This window comes from Nyctibius grandis, chromosome 8, assembly GCF_013368605.1.
Source record: "Nyctibius grandis isolate bNycGra1 chromosome 8, bNycGra1.pri, whole genome shotgun sequence".
Taxonomy (NCBI): domain Eukaryota; kingdom Metazoa; phylum Chordata; class Aves; order Nyctibiiformes; family Nyctibiidae; genus Nyctibius; species Nyctibius grandis.
Window position 1 is genome coordinate 44,028,383 of NC_090665.1, and position 25,699 is coordinate 44,054,081.

At 40.7% G+C, this 25,699-nt stretch overlaps 1 protein-coding gene across 1 annotated transcript in view; it reads right to left on the reverse strand.

The window, feature by feature from the left end:
* The window catches only part of GLIS1 (GLIS family zinc finger 1), a 205,280-nt gene that overhangs the window by 100,903 nt on the left and 78,678 nt on the right, over window positions 1-25,699 (reverse strand). Inside the window, exons 3-4 of the mRNA XM_068406885.1 lie at window positions 8,632-8,830; window positions 1,432-2,533 (exon numbers count right to left, since the gene is read on the reverse strand). Coding sequence (XP_068262986.1) covers window positions 1,432-2,533; window positions 8,632-8,830 — 1,301 coding nt within the window. The remainder of the gene's footprint in view (window positions 1-1,431; window positions 2,534-8,631; window positions 8,831-25,699) is intronic.

The following is a 25,699-nucleotide window of genomic DNA, read 5'->3' on the forward strand; positions in this document are numbered from 1 at the left end:
TGATTGAGCTACCTCTGGAAACGAGCAAGTCAGTTCTTTCTCTCAAAGGAAAGAGAAACAGGTAAGTCTTGGATCGTTCCCATTTTATCTTGGACAACTTGATGGTGTTCCCTAAATATCTGCATTGTTTCCAGTGTTATTTTAGGGAATACCCACTGAATAGCGCAGACATTAAGATAACTTTTTATTTACCCAATGAAAGCAAAAAGATAATCAGGATGACCACTAACAGAGAATACTTTTCTCTGTAAAACATTTTGAATACTGCTGTTTTCTTCCTTCTCCCTTCCATAACTATTGCAGGCCAGCAAGCTTTTCCTTGAACAAATGAAAAAAAGTAAGTTTTTAATACAAACATTCTTTCCTATTCCTCTATAGAAAGCTACAGCTTGCCATGGAAAAGTTTGTCTTGATCTAACTTCCTTACCAGCATTTTCCATTATATCATGCTCTGATCAAAACAATAAAACAGACAGAGCTGAAAATTCTGCCTATCAAGAACCACAACCTGCTGCCATAACCCTTCCCTTTGTTTGTACTTATTTGTGTGTGTGTGCGCGTGTGTGTATGTGCATGCGTGCACACGCGTGCGCATGTGGGTATTACAAATAAGACTTTCCAAATTTCATGGCCCAATTTGGAAGCTTATGTCAAACTTGTTTTGCTTCATCTGTTTCAGTCAGGGTCTTATATCATTGTTGTTTCAAACATGTGGAAAGCTTAATGGAAGTCATTAACTTTTATTTTAGTTTGGTCATATTGTCATCATGGTGGGCAGATGCAGAGATGGGTTATTCCCAAGATCCTCTTTTTGGAACACTGATGTTGTTTACATCTTCTTGATCAGAAGAGAACAATGGTTTTTACTTATTTTTAAAGCTCTGTTTTGCTAATTAAAAAAGCCCCTAACAACCTTTGAAAATGTAATTGAACATATTCCTTTTATTCTTTTAACTGTTTAAAATCCTTAAGAAGTTTGTTTTTCTTTTCTAAACTACCATTTGAAACTTTTGCACTCACAACTCTATGGGTTATTGTTCAGCTGAAGGAATGAAAAGAATTTAATTAGATGTGTTTTATGTTTCTTGATTAAAAATGTCACCCGAGGCTCAGTGACTTGTTTTACGTTAAATGACTGCTGCATGCTTTGATCATCACTTTATTAATGCTTTAATGAATATTAAAAAAACTAAAGCACTGTATTAAAAGCTAAGCTCTCACATAAGGAAACTGAATCCCTTTTCCAAGAACTACAGTATTTCTTACTCAAACATTTCCTTCTAGATTAAGATTTTCTCCAATTCCCCTTTAGCCTGCTGCAGACTAAGTTACAGGAAAGCACAACAATTATGTTGGAGTAAGACCGAAGAGAGAGAAAGGAAGGGAGCAGAGTAGTATGTTTCTATTCAAACAAATATATTCCAGACTTACCATGCACTTGTTTGGTTTTTCTCCAGAATGAACCCTCATATGAATCAGCAGTTTGTAACGAGCATTGAAGGGTTTATATCGGCGGACACAGCCTGCCCAAAAGCAAGTGAAATCCTCTCCTTTCCGCTGGTCAATGTGAGTCTTTTCTATGTGTCTGACCAGTTCGTCTTGTTGGTCATAAGCGGCACTGCAGTCAATCCACCGACAGACCTGTTTGCCGTTGCTGAGGTCCTGCTCATCCCCGTCGCTGGGCTGAAGGGACTTTGGGGACATGGAGGCGTGTAAGTGAGGCAGTGTCCCTTGAGTCTGGCTTAGTTGCTGGTGTAGATGGTAAGGAGGAGGCAGCCCCTGATGATGTCGAAAAAGATCAGCAGCGGAGGAATAATCATCAGTTGGTTCTTGTTTTAAGAAACTCACCTTCTGGGTGCTGTGTGAGGTGTTTTGATGAGGAAAGCTAGTACCATTCATCATAAGGCTGAGGCTTCCATTCTCCTCGACTTGCTGCATTTGTATCTGCTCACAGTCACCTCTGTCACATTCAGCGGAAATAGGTACAAGACATGCTGGAGGGGAGGGAATACTGCAAGGGTTTCCAGGCTGAGAGCAAGACTGTGGCCGCGAGGATTTTTGAGCACTGTGATGACTGATCTCCACAGGATGAGAGGAAATGCCAGCTGAATTAGTTCGCAGTCCATTCACACAGGTGACCAGTGACGTCTGTGATGTGCGGATGATAGCTGTAATATCAATTCCTTCAGCTGAAGACGGCACAACAGAGATGCATCTCTTCTTCAGGTTGCTTGTTTGTAGCCTGGCCGAGTGCTGAGGGGTGCCAAGTGACAAAGGACCCAGGGAGGAGCTATGTTCATTATTAAACAAGTAGGATGAAAGTGAATTTGTAAAGCTATTATTCATTAGGTCTATTTCAGGATGCAGACTACCAGAGGCTCTCAGCTCCATCCCCTCCGTAATCCTCCTATGTGTGGAAGCCTCAGACTGAACCTTATAATCACTCGGGCATTCTTGTTTAATGTGCTGAGCCGGGTGACTTCCATTCAGGCATGGAGCAGCAGAATCTAACGAGTCTTGAAACCTGGGTGACCTGTAATAGAGTTTTCATTAAGTATCACTAACTACCACAGGATTTATGATTTTTGTACAAGATATAACATTTGTTAAGCCCTGGAGAATGTAAGCACTTGCCCTCTGCTGAATGTTGCCTGTTTAACGCAGCAATTACACCAAAAAATTCTGCAGCGCTTCCTCTACAACCCTTGTAAAGGCAGCATCGTTTTACACAGGATTAATTTTACACAGTGGGTTACACACGGAACAGACAATCTCCCCTCCACTGCTACGGGCAGTTCATCAATCACAATCTAGGTTTTCAATGCATAATAGATTGGGCAAAACAATAGCTGAGAACGAAGTTCGAGAGCTTTGGGCATTTCTGAATTATTCAAATATCGGCATTTTCCTCAGAGCACACTAGGAATTGGCATTCTTGTTCACACGAATCAAAAAAGGCTAGCTGAGCTTTGGTAACATGTCAGAGAGATGCTTCCCTTGGCTAAATTAAAAAAAAAGGATCAAGATCAATGGGGAAAAAAGGAATAAAAACAAAGAACAGCTCGCTTTCAACCAGTGGTCCGCTGTCGATGAGAGATCAGCTTAGAATTTACTTCTAAGAGGTGTACAAAAGATAACTAAGAATAAGTTCACAACCGGCAGATTTAAACTTGCAGTCTATGTATTCCCATTTCCATTTTTTATGTTGAAGTCTACACGGGTCTGCCGACCAGAAGAAGATTGTTCTGCAGAAGTGATTTTTAATCTTTTTTGATGTGTGCTGAATCCAGTCACTCAGGAAGCAGAACCTTGAGGAATGCCACATCGACATTTCAGAAAAACACTGCATTTAGGAAACGTTTCCTCCTAACATTTTCTTCCAAGCAGTTAGCAATTGGTTTATGCCTTAAAATAAAACATTTTGTCTCATCTATAAGCATTTGCTGTGCATGACCCAACTGTATGTTTTTTCTTAGGACCAGCGATGTTCCTTACCTACCCCTAAACCATGGGAGTGTTTAACCTATGGCTTCATCATGCAGCGATGTGCCAGACCGAGAAGAGGAAACAGTACATCTGTGTGCAGGAAAGCTGTACCTGAACTAATAAACCCTCCAGAGAGGTGCTCCGTGGCTCTTATGCTGACATGTTCCACTTAAATGAATTTTATGCTTTTTTTGATGCTAGCACCACAAAAGCTGAAGAAAACCTGGCCATTTGGCAACTTGTGTGTGACACCACAGCTAAGACAAATCTGACACATTTTAAAGCATGAAACACGTATGCGTAAGGTATTTTGGACGTATACATACATTAAAATGTGCAGCTGAATAAACTGCATTTATTTTAAAACTTAGATTGTTTTATCACTATTATTTCCATTAATCCACCACTAACATTAAGACGGGAAGTTGGGATGACTTCTAACACTTCCTTAGAAACAGCTCTCAAAGAACTACCAATTAGAGAAAACAAAACAACAACAGAAAACTTCAAAAATACTTTCTTCCCATGAAATTAAGGTTGTCAAAAAATGACACCTGTCTGAGGCACACAGCTGGCACCACTGCATTCACTAGTGACAGGTTTTTAAGCTCCAACCGTTTGCAGCCAGTAGGGTTTGATATAAAAAAACCTTTAAGGTCACGAGGGAAGTGAAATTCCCCACCGTTCATTGCTATAGAACAATCAGATCTTGCATTTGCCACCAGAAATTTAAAAAGAGTACATTTAAAAATTTTAGAGGTTTCCATAAACCATTAGTTATAATTTCTCCCTTTAGGTTTGCACAGTTGGTCTCAGGGTAAATAAACTTAAAGCACCTGGTTTTGCACATGGCAAATTTAAAAAGAAAAAACCAAACCCAACAGTATTCATACATTATTTTTTAACATTTACAGAACCATATGTCTGTAAAATATGTGGCATAAGCATATGTAAAAACTTTTTATTGCACGTGTTTGGGAAACCGTGCCCTGCTTGCTTGTAGCTTCATTCCTCGGTAGAAATGTGCTGTTTTAAACACATTCTGAGAAAGCTTTTACAGCATATCATGCCAGGCACAATATTTCCTATTACTTAGTTTCTTCTGTATGAGAACTCTTCTAAATAATTCAGTTTCTGTCATAGTTTAGTGGTCCCAAAGCCTCAGGCTAAAGTAAACACAACACATTTCTTACATCATATAAAGCTAACCCAAGCCTTACATTTTAGCCTGTGATAATTGGTGTTGTATTATTAAGCTTTACGTAAAGCTCCCATCTTGCCAGAAATCCATGTGAGGAGTTCAAGCTGGAGTCAGTGCAGAGTACCTGCAGGATGGATTCAAACATCCCTGCCCTGAGAAATCCTAGGTTCCCAAAACTCCCAGGAACATTGATCTGCATTTCCAGCGCAAGATCTTACTTACAATACAGTCAGGACTGTATTGGTGCGATGCTGCAGTACTGAATAAGAGACACATAAGAGGGGAGTTTTGAACCAAAAGGCAAGCTGGAATACATTATTTCAAAAGCAAATGAGAGGAAGGCACTGAATTCATGCTTCCCATTGCCACAGCCGTGTCTTACCCATGCTCTGCCTACATCACGATAAGCACAGGCTGCCTGTGCAGATCAGAAGCAAGTCCTTTCTGGGAGCTTCAGTTTTCTCTGTAGTACTGTATATTTAAATACATTATATACCCTGTGTTAGTTATCTCTGCTGGGAGAGTCTGGCATTCTTTCAATTTCCTGATCTTAACGTCAAGGTTGCATTAATGCAAACTTTCTATATTCCTGGCAGAATTTTGCCATCACTGTTCTAGGGAAAGCCCTACTCGTTCATCCCAGTCCCGGTGGGGGTGGAGGGAGAAGGGGCACAGAAACAAAACCAATGCGAGCGAGAAACAAGGTGTCTGGCATCCAACTTGCTGGGTGGCTCCTCTTGTACCCATTGACTATTTGCTCCTGTAATGGCATCGGAGGGGCTTCCAGATAAGCAACCCTGGAAGGGAGTGAGGTCGGCAGAAGAATATACCGCACAAACTTCTCTTCACAGGGAGCATCCATGTACCAGGGATGGCCAGTCTGAGGCAACAGAATTGCTGCTTAAGCACATGAAAGCTGAGTGTAAAGCCTTTGAAGAGTAACAGCAGCCTCTCAGAGGATACTAAGGCAGGGTTTCCAAAGAGACTCCCTTACGTGGTAATTGGAGCCAGAGCACGAGGCCAGTAGCACCATGCCAGAAGTACTGCAGTTCCCAACTGCCCTCAGAGGAAAAGATGACTGTATTGGAAATCTCCAGATTATTTACAAAACATACATGCCTTCAATTGCCACTGTAACTCTGCAATCAGTGATAACTGACAGTTTTAAGAAGCTGGAGGGGATTGTCCTGCTGCACATCCAGGGACCCTTTGCAACACTACCAAACTGCTCTGGTGTCTTCCCCGGGTTTTATATGCTGAGCACAATGTGGGCGGGTTTGCCGTGTCCGATAATGGATTATTTGACAAAAGGCCAACATTAGCTGTGTGCTGACTCCAGTTGTGGTAAGGAACGTATTAGGACTTTTCCAGTCCCACACACATTACATTCACAGATAGCATGTAGCAGCAATTATATTGCACAACTTAAAAGCTATTAACTGAGCGGGGAAAAGGGGCCAGGAAGAAGAGGGATCGTGATTCTTGGATTAAGGCAGTCATCCCTAGAATAGAGTTTCTGAGAGAAAGTGATTCAGGGAGAAGCTGAAGGGGATAACAAGCTTCAGTGCACTGAGGGGAAGAAAGGACAAAGCCAATCATAACCCCAAATCCTGAGGGAGATTTTGGATTGCTAGGGGAGGTGCTCTCTGGTTTGTTTGGGTTTTCCTTGGAAGTTCAATATCCTAGAAATGCAGAGTGGTTCAAAGCTCAACCCAGAGAGACTGTTTGAATTTGTATCTCCCTTTATTTCTGTGCTGGTCACTAGAGCTGGACAGAACAAACAAACAGAGTTTGCTCTGACTTCTGTGTGCTCCAATATCTGTCCATTCCAGCCCTATTTCTCTCATCTATTTTTTAATGAAGGCTGAAATCCGGGGAGGCACGGGGCACCTTTGGCTTCACTGGAACCTCATGGGCATTCACCCCTGCACCTCAGTTACGTTCTCCTGTCTCCAGATCTTCAGGGAAAGACCATGTTTTCTGTTACTTGCTTGTCAAAAACCTTTAGCATCACAAACACCATGAACAGAAATTGTCCCAACTGCTGTCCAACTTCTCTCATGTGCTAAGGTTTTGGTTCTGTACCACGTATCTCATGAGTAGCATGATGATAAAATGAGACACTGTGTCTATGAGGTCCAGAGAGCAGAGCTGGGCATTGGCTTTACCTTGCAAATCCCATGCAGACCAAAGTAGTATTAGCCAGGTGGACATACAAGCACAGCATGACCAGTGGGACTCAAAAACAACCCATAAAGAATTGGAAGGCTCCTTCAAGATATTCTCCAAACACTTCCTAACTGTTGCTTCGAAGCAGCAGAGCCTCAAGGCTTTAGACCACGCTACAAAGCAAAGGGGAGGGAATTAGGTCTATCACCTGCTACTTTCTCATGATATGCAGCAGACAATCCTTTATGTTGTTCTGGGAACCTCTTCCAAATGTGGGCTGGAAGGGGTTCATATTTCTAAGGGTGGGTACTGTGATGCCTGATATGCAGGTATCTGTCATTTCCTCATTATAGATTTTACAAAAAGGTTCAAAAAGATCTAAGCAGAGTACTCTCATCTTCCTTTTGTTTGTTCCTGCCCTAATTACCTTTGTTTCATAATTGTGCTCACTGACAGAATAAAAAAAAGGTTGATAACTGCCAGTCCCACATTGAGTCATAAAGAAGCTAGGAGGGAGCAGACTTACATCCAGCTGCAACAGCATCTACAAATCTTTGTAGCGATAGCAGAATATTTTGTTATGTGGCATGGATGTTATTTGTCCTTTTCAAACAAACAAACAAACAGCTCTTTCCACTTGCTTGCCATATTGCTGTGCCTCTTTCTCCTGAAAACACAGATGTTCTTACTCGACCAGTAAATGGAAAAGGGGAAACAAGACATAAATATGTATAATAAAATCAGGAACAGTCAGATTTCCAAGACCAAGCTATAGGCCATATTTCCTCTTGCTGTGACTATGGAAATTCTGGCTTGATAGTTCCAGGCACAGAGTGCCAATTATTCCAAGTATCTAAGATAAAGGCTGCAACTTTATTGAGGTTTTTCTTTTCTACAGCTCTTCAAAAAGGTCAAGATTATTCCATATTATATCCCCTGCCAAAAAGCAGTGTAATTAAAATAGATGGACAGATTTTAATTTGTAGCAGGCTTCTATTCACAATGGATGTCTGTTTAGGGTACTTGTTTAAAATCTGGTAATGTTAAATTTGTAACAACAACAAAAAAATAATGGAGTTCTGTGTTTTCATATAATTAATTTATAGCAAATGTTTAAATAGAGATTCTGTTCATAGCATATCCAACTACAGTGTATATATCAAAACCAGAGACCAAATTTTCACATTATGGCCTTAAAAGCAAATACCAAGGATGTGGCTGTATGGGAACATTGAAAATACTTCATTAAAGGAAATGCTGTAGAAATAAAAGTGGCATTGGCTTCCTGTAGGTTTGATGGTGGCATGCCAAATTGCCATATGGGAGCCATTGGTTTGGGAGTAAGTATCATCCCTGCCTTCCAGGCTGCAATTTGGAACAACATGGCATTGGGGTGGAGGGTGGAGGTACAGAGGAGGCAAGTCTGACCCTACTTAAGCCTCTGGCAAAACTCTCATTGACTTTTGAGCATGCTGGAAGAGTCCCCACAGGGAAGCTGTGTTTAAACTTCAATTCAGGGGGCTGCAGCTGCATACACAGTGCCTCCTCCTGGCTCTGCCTTGGACAGCTGTCTGCGCACACGTGTGTGTCCCTGCAGTGCGCACCTGCAAATGCGCAGTGTGGTTAAATCAGCATCCAAGGGACTTCCAAAAGGAAGTAAAAGCCAAAAATTCTCTTCCAAATGTAGCACCCACAGATGCTACTGGGAAATAGTTCCAAGAAAGTAGCCCTCCAGAAGAGCAAAGTGTATCAACAGATAAAACTTGCAGTGATACCTTATATCCGAGTGTGTCAAGTTCAGCTGACCAACATGCAGCAGTCTCTCACAGGACAGTGGGTGGTCTCGCATAAGTGGGTTTCCCGTGTGGATGAATAGACCTTGTCTGCAGACAGGTACTGAACTACTTGTCATCTCCATGTCCATCATGTTCTTCTTCTCAGAGATCAAATTACAATGATTGTAGCCACCGTTCACTGTCAAAAAAAGAAAAAAGTCATAAGCCTTTGACTAAGAACCCTCTATGCTCATTACTTTGTATGCTTATTTGCATATTTTGTATGCTTATTTTGGATCTCTTTGTAGAATTCTTGTAAATGACACGGCAGTGGAAATGAAAGGTTTCTCAAGGAAGCAAAAATTAATTCCAAAGGAATCTGGATCTGTGAATTGTGGTTGTTTATTTCTCTTTTTAAGTTTTGTGGCTATTTTACACTTCATAATCTAACTCAAAAAAACTTCATCTGATAGCTTGCCTTCCTTCTGTGTATTTTTATGGTAGAGTCTTGCCTGTGTTAGATTTTGGAGAGGGATGTTTCAGAGTCCCTTTATTTTCAGGGAGAAGAGCGCTCTGAAAACAGTGACGTAAGTCCAGTTTTTCTTTGCAGACAATTATCTCTGTGATTATGACTTTAGATGGGCATGTTTCTACTTTACTGTCAGGTCAACACTGTGAAAAAATGAAATTAATTTTGTTTCAATGTATACATTTGACTGTATTTTCCAAGTAAGCTATTATTATAAATGCTAATGCTAATAATAATACATTCTGCTCTGGTGAACATTAAGTTTTATCAGACTTGGAAAAACAGACTAGAGCTATAGCAATATTCTTCAGAAGTATAACCACAAATTATAATCTAGATAAAAAGAGAGGACAATGAAGGAATTGAGAATTTAGATTGCATTGGTCAAACGCTAGCAATTCCATTTAATTTAAAGCATATTAGCTGGGGTTTTTACCTCTAGTGAACTAATCAAATACTCACCGACAAGCATGTATAAAAGTATTTGCAAGAAATTTCGCCTTCAGAGGCTAGCTAAAGAAGTCACATTAGCCATTTACCATTACTTTCACTATTGCATACGAATCATGCTTTTAAAATCCTAGATCACCCTCTAATCTGTTTTTTTCGGGGAGACAAAATGTAACGGTGTCAGATACTAATGGCAAGCATATTTCTGTAGATTTCATACAGACTCCAGAAAGTAACTCCTTCAACCCTGTACCCAGTGCTCATGGTGATGGGTACTACAGAGCTAGACTGCATTGTAGTTAGTCCATTCTTGACGGAGGTATTGAGTTTTGCACACTGAGGAAGAAAACAAATTTTGCAAAGTGACAGAAAAGATAAAGCCTATGCTCAGTTTTATGCAAATCACTGATTCTCACAAGCATCAAGGTTTGTCCTTTATTAAGGTGTTACAAGGCACAATTAATCTCACCATAGTTTTGCTGTCTATGAGTTTTACCCAGACAAAGTCTATGTCATTCAGCCATCTCAAAATGGGTGTCTAAGACAGGCTCATGCAACTTCAGGACACGCTTTCCTCTCACCCTTGAGTATAGGAGGCACTTAAACAGAGTACCTGGCTTTTAGACAGCTGCAGTTCAGCAAAATTAATCCCTCTGAGTAGCCATAGGACTTACAAACATCCTTATCACAGATAACCTACTTTACACTGCTCTCGAGTCTGGCCCTTCTTCTACTGAAACCCATATTGCACCTGCCATTGACAGCACAACTACCATTTCAAGACTATAATTTATGGTATTATCCAGAGCAGGTATATATTGACATAGAATCATAGAATGGTTTGGAATTGGTCTTTCCCCATCTTTCTTAACAAGCCCCCTTTACATATTGAAAGGCTGCAATAAGGTCTCCCTGGAGCCTTCTCTTCTCCAAGCTAAACCACCCCAACGTTCTCACCCTTTCTTCACAGGAGAGGTGTTCCAGCCCTCTGACTATTTTCATGGCCCTGCTCTGGACCTGCTCTAACAGGTCCAAGTCCTTCTTGTACTGGGGCCCCAGAGCTGGACGCAGTACTCCAGGTGTGGTCTTACAGTGTGGAGTAGAGGGGCAGAATCCCCTCCCTTGACCTGTTGGCCATGCTGCTTTTTATGCAGCCCAGGATACAGTCAGCTTTCTGGGCTGCAAGTGCACGTTACCAGCCTATATCCAATTTTTCATCCACCAGCATCCCAAAGTCGCTCTCTGCAGGGCTGCTCTCAATCAATTCATCACTCAGTCTGTACTGAGTTTTACACCTATATTATATAGATACTACACCTATATTATATAGGTATAATACTACATAATTAAGCAGATATCACAGTATCTAGCTAATGATATTTTCATGATATAAGGGTAAGTAAAATTGTACTCATGAAGTTTTGCAGTCACTGTGGTTTTGTTACATCGTTTTTGAAGTTCCAAACAGAGATTGTGCTCGTTTTAGTCAGTTACTGCTTCAGCACTGCTACTCAGAGCAAAGGTACCCTTAACATACATGAACCTCCGTTCCCTTTTACGAACAGCTGCTCATGCTTGTGGACTTGGCAGTGTCAGGGTTTATGATTGGACTCGATGATCTCAAGGTCTTTTCCAACGAAATGATTCTATGATTCTAATCCTATAGTAAACGAAAGGCAAGTGGGAGAGCCCGAGCTGCTGTGGTCCTCTATAATTACAGTCAATGAATGCTTTGAAAGCGATAAGAATCATGTTCAGGGTTTTGATGAGTATAAATGAGAAGAAACAGGTGACTGGGGAAGGCAAAAAAGTCTCTGGTAACTGGAGAATTTGTGAAAAGGATCACAGCACAAAAGTCCATTCTCCTCCACTGGCTGGGCTCCACAGCCTCCCCATCATGCTCCACGGCACCATTGTAAGAGGGAAGACCATGGCAGATGAAGATGTAGTCCAGGCAAGCATCCAGACCCATAGAAAAGAGTGGGTACATGTGACACCCAAATTACAAGTCTCATGAGGCGTTATTGTGACATTTCCAGAATAGAATTCCCTGTTTCCAGTGAAAAGTTTTCAGTGTTTGGCTGATACATTACATTTCTTGACCATTTATTTAGTTGACTTATTTTATTAAGAAGTCAGAATCTTTAAAATTGGAAAAACAATACCAGGTTTTTCCTACCCAACTCCATCACAATACCAAGACATGTGATAAGTCTTAGGAAGTGTAGGCCAGCATTATTTTATAGAAACAAAAACCCCATGAAAGATTTTTAGGAATGATACATAAGATTTTAAAGAGAAAACAATTTGTATTGAAACTATACAAAATGGGCCATTAGCTTTCTTCATGGTAATTAATATATATGTTCTAGTTATCTCAGATTTCTATTCAGAGTTCACTGAATTCACTGATACTCTGTGATTGTTCTGACTGACGCTGAAGAGACTAAGAAGCTGTACCAAAATGTAGCACCTTTTGGCCTGCGCAGGGCAGTCAGTTGTATTCGGTGGGTTTGGAATGAGGCATTTAAGATGACTTTGGATGCCTTTCAGCTTATAGTGGGGGTTTGTGACCATTAGCTCTGCCCTGCCTGTAATTACAACATAAATGATCATTACATACTCTGGAGTCCACAGCTCCATCGTGCTTTGTTCCATTCCTATTTTGGCTTTATCCCATCATAATTTAACCTTAGCAAGACTATATAATCAGATTTGCAGTTGTTAATTTGGATACATGGATCACATTTTCAGGGTATCTAAATATACTGTTGAACACTGGTAAAATAAGTTCTATATGCTTTTAAATGCCACCCCACCAAGAGAAGCGAGTAAATCAGTCATAGCTACAATACTCAATTCACAGTTCCTTCCTTTTTCCATCAGCAACGTTACCTGGAATATATTCAAGATGTATCTTCCCTCCAAAATACTGTGGATTCTTTTAAAATGTTTAAGATTTATACTGGACCTGTAATAAAAACACATTCTTTCTTTCATTCCCCAAATGATACAAGTCTAAATTCATTAGGGTTTTCTAAATATGCATTTTATCAATTTTATCATATTATCAAAACACAGAAACTTGAAGCTTCCACCAAAGTTCAGCAATACCAACTGTAGCACACAGAGATACCTATTTGTGTGAAGATGGAGATTTCCTAGAATAACATGAACATTATCCCTGTGCTGTCAGAAATGATTATCTTCTCTTATAGCTGTCAAATCAGAAAATACATTTTCTCTCTGCAAAGGAACAGAACACTCATGCTAAATCTGTGAGATTATGTGTGTTTCAGCCAATCCACTGTACATTTGCCTTCACGAAGTACCTTACAGATTTATTAACAAGAGCTAAAAATTTCTTGCACAACAGTGCCTTGTGTGAAGTCGCACTTGCATCAAAGCCCTCTGAAATGTGCCCACCACATGGGAGCTGGAACAATGACGGACAAGGAACAACACCAGCGGCTCACTTTTTTTTTCCCCTGCAGCAACTAAAACAAGAACTGAGAGATTGTCTCTGAACACAGACAACCAGAGTCTACGTTCAAATGTTCAAGCACATGTGAAAGCAAATTCATTGCCTCTGAAAAAAAAGCAAAAAAAAGTCTGGTTTACACTGGTGTAACTGAGAACAGAATCTGGCCCTTTGACAACTGGCTGTTTTATGCAATATCAGTCTCCCTGGCTGGCATACACAAGATTTAAGCATGTTCCATGTCTGGAACTAGATCTCCTCTTTCACTGGTATCGAGGGGCCTTTAACCTACATACTGTAACTTACCAATAACAGATGAAAAGAGCACATACTCCCTGCCTTACACCAGAGGGTTCACCCTGCTTTCAGTAGACACATAGCTATTTCATAAATCCATATAAAAAACTAATCCTAATTTACAGAGAGTAAATCTAATAAAAGCAGAATGCTTGCCAGAAGGATCTCATGGAAGTGGAATCCATCAAGGTAACTTTTGTCTTTCTCTTTTTCTGTCCTGCAGTTTTGATTTATATCTTTACATTTAAATGCTCGTGAAGGGAACGGAAGAGGTTGATACAGTAGTGTGCAAAGGCTGCAATCAGGCAATTCCTTCCATATGAGTAATCAAGTTAGTTCAATTTTGGATATCTTGCTTCTTTCATTCTGGGGTAACTGACTTTGGGGGAGTTTTTTCTTGATTTATTTCTTGATTTAAGTCATGTGAGAACTCGTCCCACTGATTGTGATGGGGCTACACGCCTCAGGAAGGACGGCTCACGCTGGTCAGAATCTGCAGAGTTAGCTCTACGTTTCTTGCTAGGGGTAAATACCCTTAGAGGAAAACAGAGCACCTCCACACACAAAGGGAAACCTGTCTGTGTGACAGTGAGATCAACATTTAAAACAACCCTACTAAATGGCAATAGCTCTCCTTCTTCCCCGGGAAACATCTTGTTTACCATTCAGGAAGGCTTCACTCTTACTGGTAAAATTAGCTATTAAGGCTGTAGATAGATAAGAGCAAGAACTTACCAAAAGGGTAATTATTCAACAACAAACACATGTTGCAGTGCTTTGGAGTTTACCTAATTAAGGCCAATGAACAAATACTGAAACGATGTATAATTAAAATGACTCACATTCAAAATAGATATAGATTTGAAATATTTGCCTAACATACTTAGATATCCCCAGAGCATTGTGGGTTTTGCGGCGAAGCCCAAACTAGGTCATTTGCTTTTTTTTCTTACTGCTTCATTCTCTTTAATTACTTCTTTTTTTAAAAAAAATTTGCCATTCTTGGTTTTGTTTGGATGCGATGTCCAAAATTTACCACGACAACACTGAGAAATGGAACACTGTTACTGGCAGCTGGATGAGTCACGTGAGACAAGTGAAAGACCAAACAGTACCAGATTTTCTCAAACAAGTGAAAATCATCCATGCTGGAAGAGGCCATCAAAACCCTCCACTGAAAGAAAATTATTAACTCAAAAGCTGCCAATGCAGCAAAGCCATGTATGGTAGGGAAGGAGGTGCTGTACCCGTACTCAGCATCCCATTCCACATAACTAGCGCTGAATAATCTCCATTAGCGTATGGCTGGAGTGACTGCCACAACTCCTACAGTCAGTAATTTAAGAGCATCAAGAGAGATGCACAGCACTATGCTGCCTGCTTGAAGGCTCTAAAGAATGAACCGAATGCTTCAAAACGCAGCATCTTCAAAATTATTCATGGAAATAGAGCATTTTCAAAATTTTCAACAACAACAAAAAAATCAACGCTTTCTCAAAGTTTTTTATGCCTGTTACACCATTCTTAGTTGCAAATAGGAAGGCTTGTCTTAATCCTACAACACCAAGCCTGTGGGGAAGAAATGTAGCATAAAAGCTGGAAAATAGATACTATAGTTGTTTTTATACCTCCTGGAAGGCAAGTCTGACTGTAGGATCATGGAGACGGATTACCCATGCCTTGTGAAAAAACATGGTTTCTCCTTTAGTTTCAGTGAACCACTATCAGAAGGGACATGAGTTTGGACCTAATTTTTTCTGTTGTGGGCACAGCTTAAGAGAAGAGAAGACACTTTAGAAGTAGCCTGGTGTGATTAGCCATGTATGACATTACAACCTTAAGCAGACCTTACCCAAATGTAGTATTCTTATTTTCACTTAGTTCTTCAAGTTCATAACAAGATATCCTAAACACGGACTTCAAGATCTTGGCCCAGAGACCCAAAAGAGAAGATGTTCAGATCTTTTCTTGATGTCTTTGCAGTCAAGTGCACCATCCAGTACACAACAAACCTCTAAACATTTGGCCTTCTTACCACTTGAAAGAGGAAAGTTCTGCACTTTAAGAGATCTTGGCAATAATCTCTAATTCAGTACAAGACTTCCAGTAACATTTTATCATTAAAGATTATCTTTTTTTAAATCATGCAAACATTATGTGGTCCCAGATTGTCTGACCATTACTCTTTATGTAGGTAAATGTATACTCTCACAAAGCTTTGTAAATTCTATCTTTTTTATTACAAGCTAGTTTTACCCTGCGTATTTCTGGTAGCTCTCTCTGTGTTTTGATTTCATCTCTGTGTGATATCAATACTGTGCACCACTAAGTTTCTTTCCTGGGGTAGAAGGAGGCAAGAAACCCCTTAGAGCTGAACAGCCCCAGAGCAGTGCATTAAGGTGCAGAATTCCATCCTCGTTCCATGAATTATCTGAGACTTCTGCAATGCACAGGTAGCAAATGCAGGATCTGAACATGGCGCTGAGGAAACAACTATATAGATAGTGACTATCAAACAAAATCAACGTTACACAGAAAAGTTGCTAAAAATGTTCAAATATAATTGTGCAGTTCTTCAAGCCTGCTGGGCAGCCCATGGGGTCAAGCATACTGACTTTCAATATGACTGTTTGTCACGCACAGCTCCTTTGGCTCATTTAGACTGGCAAAGGAAGGCAACAATTCTTTCTCCAAGGCATCAAGACAAGAGATGTCCCAGTCTCTTTTGTTGCTGTTTACCCTTACCTAAGGAGTGAAGTCATTAACAATAACAGCACTGAATTTTCACTGCTGCATTCAAGGGTTCATATCTCAAAGATGAACAAAGCAGCTCACACCACATTCCAGGTTCACTCTAGATCTCTGTATCAGTTACAATCTGTTCACTTTTTAAGGCCTGTTTCATGCAGCTGGTAGAGACTTGGCTTCACTTTTTTATAATGCCTGTACACTATCTTAATAAAAACACAGTAAGTGAGAGCCAAAAGAGTATTACAGAGCAGACCACACTGTACAGTGAGAGTCCAGTGAAGACCCAAATTGTCCTATTTGTGTATCAGAACAGAGGTGACATATCCTCTGCCTATTTGAAAATACATGCAGGTGATATGAATTGATAAAAGATTAGGGTTAAAACCAGCAACATTCAATACTATCAGAATAAAAAAAGAAGGATCTCTCTCCTCCAAGTTTTTTTGAACTGTCCTATAAAATCCTGTAACAGAAATACTTATTTCTTTACTTTCACATTGATGTATGAGTGAAGACAGAAGGGCTAAGAAAACTCTTGTAAATTAAAACAACCCAGCTAGTGAAATAAATTGTGGAATATCAATCTTAAAAACCTGTGAAAGATAAATATAGCCCATGTGTGTCTTTCTAGTAGATTCTGGACCCTAAGTGTTGGCTACATCTATATTTGTTATTTCATGTTCAATTTATTTTTAAAACAATTTATTTGGATTGCATTTTATTTCTGTTCCATGGAATTTTGTTTTGCAGACTACACACAGTATTTTAAAAGAGTGAATGAGTAGGTTGGTATTACTGAATAAAGAAGTGTGACTAATTTTATATCAGCCTAACTTAAAACAATTTGAAAACATTTCAGTAGTTCAGAGATTTGTAAACTTTTCACCTTCGAGCATGTGGATAGATATAGCTCCCATATTTGACTTTTTCATGAAATTTTAAAGATAATCTTGGAGTCCACCAGACAGGCGAAGACCAAAGTAACAATACATTACATCCTTCACTGATAAAATGGCTTGCAATGTTACGTAGCTTAGATTGCCAGCAGAGACCTTCACAACACTTTTTGAAGTTAGCAAGCATGGCTGAGATTCAGAAAAACACATGCCATGTGCTCTGGTTCCAGTGACTTCACAGCCCGAGTTGATGTTCTGAGTTAGGCTCCAGACGTGTAAGAATATAACCATTTTAGGTAACAGTGAATTGATTGTCAGAGAAATAAAATGACTGTCTACTATCACAAGGAGTCTTTCACTACACTCAGGTTTGGAACGCAACATTCTTGGCTTCCTGTCTGGATCTCAGACCTCTACATTATGTCCCCAAACATAGCTGAGAGCAGACTGAAAATGACCATTGCCCTCTTTCGTGGCAATCAGGACAAAACCTATTGCAGCCTGATGAAACACAGGTCTTGTCATTACAGTCATTGTTATGGAGTCTCCTCGGCTTGGAATCACCTTTTGCCTGTTGCCAGGCAATCTGAAAAATATTGTTCTCAGCACATCTGGCCTTTTTTGTGGTCAGTTATCCCTTCTCACAGCTTGGGTTTTAGTAACAGGGGGAAAAGACATTAAAATAAATGTTTTAGGAAAATATTAAGCTCAACAAACATTATTTTAATTAAAAGGAAATCCTAATACCTTCCTAATGGGCACTTGGAGAATATAAGCTCTGTGTAATGAAATTTGATGTATTTCTTTTTTTAAGACGACTGCGTTTGGAAAAAGTTTAATTCTCAGTATTTCTGATAGGCAGGATATATCATTATGATTCTCCTTGTTGTGCCAAACACACGGGAACAGGGGTGGCTCTGCCACCTTATGAGTAAACATGTTCAAAGGAGACAAATACAGCCATTGGCCCCTGTGATGGTTTTGGCTGGGATGGAGTTAATTTTCTTCACAGTAGATAGTATGGGGCTTTGTTTTGGATTTGTGCGGAGAACAGTGTTGATAATACAGGGATGTTTTCATTATTGCTGAGCAGTGCTTACACAGAGTCAGGGCCTTTTCTGCTCCTCACACCACCCCACCAGCGAGTAGGCTGGGAGTTCATGAGAAGCTGGGAGGGGACACAGCCAGGACAGCTGACCCCAACTGACCAAAGGGATATTCCATACCATATGGTGTCATGCTCAGCATATAAAGCTGGGGGAAGAAGAAGGAAGGGGGGGACATTCAGGGTGATGGCTTTTGTCTTCCCAAGTAACCCTTATGTGTAATGGAGCCCTGCTTTCCTGGAGATGGCTGAACATCTGCCTCCCAATGGGACTAGAGAATGCCTTGTTCTGCTTTGCTTGAATGTGCAGCTTTTGCTTTACCTATTAAACTGTCTTTATCTAACCTACGAGTTTTCTCACTTTTACCCTTCCGATTCTCTCCCCCATCCCACCTGGGAGGAGTGAGCAGCTTGGTGGTGCTTAGTTGCTGGCCGGGGTTAAACCACGACAGCCCCATTCTCCTTTCCCACTTCTCCACTCATCTCCATTTCCCTTTCATTCCTAAGCTCAGTTTGAAACAGTTTCTTCCACTGCCATCTTTAACCCTCTCCAGCCTGTGCCTCACCCTCCAGTACACGTTCAAGGATAACATAGATGCAAGACTGCCGTCGCACCATACAAAGCTGGCTCTACCAAATCCATTGTACTATTTAGATGCACAAGTTTTCACCCTAGTTGAAGCTGGTCACATTATCTGGGTACCAGACAACTGTATTTTTCAATGTGAGCAACACACATAACACACAGAAGCTGCTGCCAGTCTGTCTGGTTTAAACTCCCTGCTCTCACACATCAGATTGATCAACAACCTGTGCTCCCAGAGACCAGCTGAACCAGGACAAATCAATCCACACCCCCTGAATAAATGCTATTGTGCATATTGGTGTAAGGTATAAGACAGCTCTACACCGTTTAGGGTTATGTACACACTCACCTGCCCTTGTCCCCTTTGGTTTGTCTTTTTTGTTGCTCTAAATGGACACCACCAGGGTTTTCACAGCAGTCTGTAGTTAGACGGGGCCTGTAGGTTAAAAGAACTTCAGAGTGACTCTTTCAAGACAGAAGTTCACGCATTTTGTGATGAGGGTATTTGAATTGTTCCTATTGTAAACATGCTTTCATCATCGATTATAGGACTCCATTGAGAAAACAGGATCTTTCCATACATGCAGTTTGAGAAAATCTATTCCTTTTGTTTTTTTTCCTCTAAGTCATTTAATTCACTAATAGGCAGAGCATGCCTACTATGAACTGCATGTGGGTTATTGCTGTCCCATTTACTTATTAAACTCTGAACTTTTAAACGCCCAGATCTCCACTCCCTTATATTTTACTTAGTCCGTTTAGTCTCTCTTTTCCATGGAAGTTCTAGCCAGCAGACCATGTAAAGACTCCGCAGGAGTATATGCTCTCCCAAACACTTGAAACACAAGGATGTGCTGGGAATGAAAGCTGGGGCTTTCCCATATGGCACCTTGCATATGTCTTGTGTAAACATATATGTCTCTATGTCCCAAGAAGGAATTTTATGTCTGCTTGGCTCAGCAGTACACTATAAAGGAAAAACCCCACCACCCGTACTTACAACAGAACACAACAAAAATTATTTCCATCAAGTTGTTGGGCTCAAAGATTTGGAAGCCTGGAAGCATCACCAAGTCACTAAAAGCCACAGAAGCTAACTGCTACAAAGACAGAATCACTGTAGATCACACAGGGTTATGCAGAAATGGTAAACTTTAAACAAAGGGGGAAGCTGGTAACTAAAAGCATTTTGTTCTTTTCAGTGCAAGCTAGATGGAAGAAAAGGTCTGGCAGGATGAGGATACACAACATCTATTCTTAAGGACCTAATTCTGATGCATATATTTGGAAACCAGTCTACTCATAGTCAAAGGAAACAGAAAATGACTCATAAGAATCAAAATGCACTGGGAGTCTAGAAAGAACTTTCCATGTTACTGTGTGATGGGAATACTCCAACATGTAAAGAGAAGACAAAGGAGGGGGGCTAGTAAACCTGCACTGCACATCAGCTTGTAGCTCTGAGTTGTCTTCCATTTGCTGGCCCTGCAAAAAGTGTGAATTAAGGTGCTTTCCTATGAGAGGCTGCATGAGTCTCTCCTCTCTACTCATATCTTCACTCCAAGCTCACTTGTTATAAGAGCTTCTTCCAGACATTTTTTCCTGGTTCTTTATATACCAGAGTGATGAAAAACTACAGCGAAAAGACATTTGATTGCTAAAGACTACACATTGTCCTAACGCAACTTGCATTGGTTTCTCCATTCTCTTATTAAAAAGGACACATCTTCACATACACAGCCTCCATCTAGACTCACTGCAGATCTCTCACACTTACCAAGTAACATACATCCCCAATCAACCTCTTTGTGCTCTTGTGTAAAATAATTTTTTACAATGAAAACTCAAATCGCTACCACAAACAGGCAACCATTTCACCTACTCAGTCTCCTTGATCAGTTAACACTTGGTGTCTAATACAGTAATGGCTTCTTTGCAGCTTAGAATTAACACTGCCAGAAAGAAAATTCAAGACAAACAAACAGTTTCCCCAATATATGCTGAAAAGAGCAACAGCCTACCCCTGCTACTTTTCATTTGCTGTTTTCATTGTTTGACAATTCTTTCTGCCAGGATTTTGGCATTATTTCAAGGCTTGATTTGAAATATATTTAACACCAAGTGATTTGCAATGTTGTTTTCTATTTTACCAGAACTATGCTTGGGAATAATTCTATTTAAGTAGAATTTACCCTTCAGCACTCACTGCCAGTGAACAGGCCTCTTGCAGGCTCTCCACAACAGAGCAGACTTCTCCCTAACTTTATACAAGTCTGAGAATAGCAGAATCTATAACTGCAGTCTTAGGATCGTAGACATGTGCAGTGCATGTTAAACATATACCTTAGTGTTATCAACAGTAAGAACGGTCTACTGAAGAACAATGTCAAACATATGAGTTATTGGTGCAATAAATATCTATATGCCATGCAACACAGAAAGAAGAAAAACTCTCCTTTATGACTTAAATGGGGCAGCTTCAGACGACAACTGGGAGGACTGAACATCTTGACTGTATCAATCTCTTCAGAAAGTCAGATTCTGGTAATAACCATGCCACCCTCACCATTACCTGTTCTGCTGTGGGGTTTTTTAGCAGACTGTGAAACAGGGTAAGAATGAGGCTATTGTGGAATCTACTGTGAAGAGGTAAAGGCACAGGGAAGAAGAAAAACAGAGATAGGATGATGCAGAAAGATTAAAAGGTACAAGGGCTGCTACAAAAAGAGAAAATGTTCTCACTGAATGATGCTGGCTTACATGGACACTGAATAAACAACAATTAGAAGTTCACCTTCTGCTAAAAGCCCTCTGTGAATCTTTCAGTGATGACAGTGGGCGCTTGCTATGGATCAGGAGGTATATGGAGTACTCTCTACTTTATTTAGCATCTCTGCCTTCTACATCCTTCTGGAACACTGGGTCTGCACTTTCCACACAAGTCATAAGAATAAGGTACCTCAGTGATTACATGAAGCTGGATATTCCAGCGAAGAAACTGATCCATAAGTGTAATTGCAATCATGAGAAGCCTGATACACAGGTTATGCAATCACAGAAAACAGGGCTGAAAGAGTCTTCAGAAGGTCATTTACTCTCTCCTTTGCCCCTACAGCCTAATCCAATCTCACAGACTTCAGAGGGTGTTCGGCCAATCTGTCCTTTACAGCCTCCAGCCATTCCCCAGCATTCCCAGCAACCTATTCAGTTGTTTCACTTGACTTAGAAATTTTTTCTTAATGTCTAACTTAAAGCCCCCTTAGCACAACTTAGTCTGCTACATATTGTCTTGTCCAAACTGGACATGGAGAAGAGTTCATTCTCTTGCTCTCCATAGCAACCTTTTATGTCTTTGAAAGCTGTCTCCACTCAGTCTTCTCTTGCCAGTGTTACACAGCCCTCATTATTTCATTTTTTTGTCATAAATCATGTTTTTCAGAGCTCTGATCTCTTCCCTCTGTCTCTCTTCTGAACTCTCTCCAGCAGATCTTTTTCTGTCTTTTATGCTACCTTCTTTCCTCCACATTTTACACTACCAGATCCTGTTCTTTGCAGATGGTAACAGGTATGTGCTTCCTTCACAGTTAGCCAGCAAGGAAGCAGCACAATGGCAGTCAGACCCAGCAGTTAAATCTCATCTGGATTATTTTATCTTTTTTCTTGGATAAGACACTGAATAATGAGGTTAATGAACCTTTGGTATTACCCCATTTTCCTGTTGGTTCTTACTGTTGCATTAAACTGTCCTCTGAAAAATGCCTAGAAATCTCAGTACAGAACTTACCAAACGCATCCAAGCAGAGCTATGGTTGCCTCCACCAAGGTCCCATCACTCCATAATTCAACTTAGCAGCACAAAACACTAAAAAAAAACCTCTCAGGAAAGTGCACATACTTGCACACTGTCCAGATTCCAGTGTTATGGTGTTCTCAAAACTCTAATTAAGACTGACTCTTCAGATTTACAGCACTTTTTCTGCTGACCAACCCCATCATCAAGAATATATGAAGGGCATGAAATCATTCTAACATGCTGATCTAATTGACCCAGTGAAACTGAGAGTAATTCATTAATCATATTGTCTCCGGGTCCAGTTCTGTCCTTGTCTGGTTGTCAATCAGGAGTCACTGCCTTAGCCAGTGAAATAACAGTACTACAAAACTAGAAGGTGCAAGATGAGACTTATGAAGTCTTCTAGAACTGACTGTCTAAAGATGCACAGTGGAGGGAATTCTAACATCTCCATTTTAATAAAAGCTTCCAGTTCTCCATCAGAGACACAAATACTGCAGCCAGCAACCCCATAAATATTGTTGACTAACCAAACTGAACAGAGAGCCACAGACAGAATGATCATCTTCTACTCAGACTAGTTTTGAGGGCCTCAGACTGAGAAAGTCTAGCTTGTTACAACTCTGGGCAGACATCTCATTCCTTTCCTCTTTCCCATCACCTTGGCACACAGCTAACCTTGATAATGAGGGATGAGGACTTATATCTGGAATGTGCATTCTTATGTGAATTTAGTGCTGGGAAAAAAATGCCGGGTTAAGACCTGTGGAGATGGAAATGTTTGCATAGCAGGTAAAGTGCGGTCAGAAGGTGTGCAAGGTTCCCTAAATGTCAGGACCAAAGAGCCAGAAACGTGCCCTATAAGAACTACTTCTAAGTGGGAAACAGAGACCCTGTGGTGAAGTGACTGAGTTTGTGAATAGCAGGCATAGCACAGGAATAGAGAGTAACTTCCAAAGACAACACAGTTTACAGGCTGAACCCAGAAAGAACGCCAGTGCGCTTGGTGCATTGTATTTCCTGTGGGATATCTACATCTAGTTTAACCACACGCCGTTGGATCTAGAGTGTATCTTTCAGAAAGTCATCAAATCTCAAAGTGGAATCTTTAAATGGTGGAGAATTGCTTCTGTGGCAGTTTGTTCCATGGTTCTCAGCATGAATTTTATATAGCTTGAACTTGTTTGACTTCAGTTCACAGGCACTGGGTCTCATTATGTCTTTGTGTGCTAGATCAAAACACAAGACATACCTAGTACTTTCTCCCTCTGTAGATAACTTTAGACTTTGTTCCTACCTTTTCTTCAGTAACTAACTGGCCACCTTCTTCGTTTTCTCACAGTGTAGTACATTCTCCAGATCATGAATTGTTTGTGTGAATCTTCTCTTAAATACAGCCAGTTTTTCCAAGGAACCTTGTTAAATTGTCAACACTAAAACAGTGCAGTACTAGAATCATTAATAACATAAGACAGCAATGTTATTTTGCTACTTCTTCCTGATAGGTGCATAAACACAGCTCTCCACATTTTTTTTTATCATTATTATTCTGCTGTAACATCGGAATAGTAAGTCTTGTTCAGCCAGCAGATTCTTAATGTTTTATCTGAGGCTGCCTGGCTGGGTCCTTTAACGCTCTCACAGTTTGGGGGAAGGGAGAAGGATGGTTATTCTGGTTTTGTGTGTGTGTGACTTTAATACAAGTCTTTGCTAAGAAATAGAACCAAATTACACTACTGTGCCTCCAAACTTAATGACCCAGAATGAGTTCTGCTGTCGATGGGCCTAACTCGATAGGCACCACTGAAAACAATGGAGTCCCCCAGTGTGTGACCAAAAAAGAAATAACAACTTTTTAAGGAATGTAGCAACTGCAGAAGCTCAGTAACCACTTATGAAACTGAGGGGGGAAAATCAGCCATTTGAATTTTTTGTTTTCAGGCAAAAAGGGCTCCAGCAGTAGAGTCAGTGAGTGTGAGATTTCTATTGTTTTAATTAAGCCTTTCTTAGGTTTGCCTTGTTTGGTTTAGCACAATTCTGCAGAATACTTCTAAACCCTATGGCTGGTTTGCAAAAGACAGGAGAGAGGGAATAACTGAAGCCATTTAAAAAATAAAGGAGCTGGAAGCTCAACTTGTGTGTCATCCGAGCCCCACGCTAAGCCATGGCCTTTTAGAGCTAAAATGACTGCCGACAGAGTGGAGTGCGGCTCACAAAAATCCGTATTTACCTGGCAGAAATCCATGTGATCCTTTGCACGCTGACTAAGAAATTAGCTGAGATGAAGGGGGAGGAATGCAACCTCTGGAAGTTCCCAAAAAGAGAAAAACAAGGAATTTTTCCTTCTCATTGTCATAACCCTTCATTTGCATGGAACCTGGCAGTCAGCAAGAGGGAAAAGACGAGAGCAGCACAGCTCCAAAATCACTACTTGTAATATTATGGAAGCAAGTATCATGCATTATTTGCACCGTAGTTCATGAGCAATAGTTTTCCAAAAAGAGAAGCAAGGAAAGAAGGGACTGGCAACAGCAAAGCTGGGCCACCTCAGAGCATGCTGCAGGCATCTCTAAGATGGCATGACTTGAGCTACCAAGTCCTCATGCTGCAGAGTAACACCAGGGGGTGCTTCCACCCCCCCAGCAAGAAAACCTGTCTCCAGAGGCCGTATTAGCCTGGGATCAGGGCTAGGCTGGCAAAACTGCTCAGAGTCTGGATCAACGGCAAGCCCAGACACTGTGCTGTCGTTCACATGCACTTCCTCAGTGGATATGCTTAGAAAGCACTAAGCCCTACAGAAATACCAGTATGGGTGCTGCAGCGACTAGTCCCGCACGAGCAAAAGTGGCTTCCCAAAGCTCAGGTCTACATCCCCTGTACGTCAGTGCACTTTCCTCTTCTTAGTCAGTGTGGAAAAGCAAAGTATCTTGTTTCTGTGTAACTGAATCCCAGCCATGTATATACAGCTAATGACTGGTTACACTACACATAATGAAGAGTCACATTTTGCTAACTGCATAGAAAATAAACAAGCTAAAAAAGAAAACAATTACTGGCTTTGGTAGGAATCTCTCTTGACCTTCCTTCTGGACTCAGACCTTTGATGCTCAGACTGCTATGCAATACAGTCCCTGTCAGGCACATGTACTGCCTACTCCAGTTTTGCTTTCCCTTTAATGC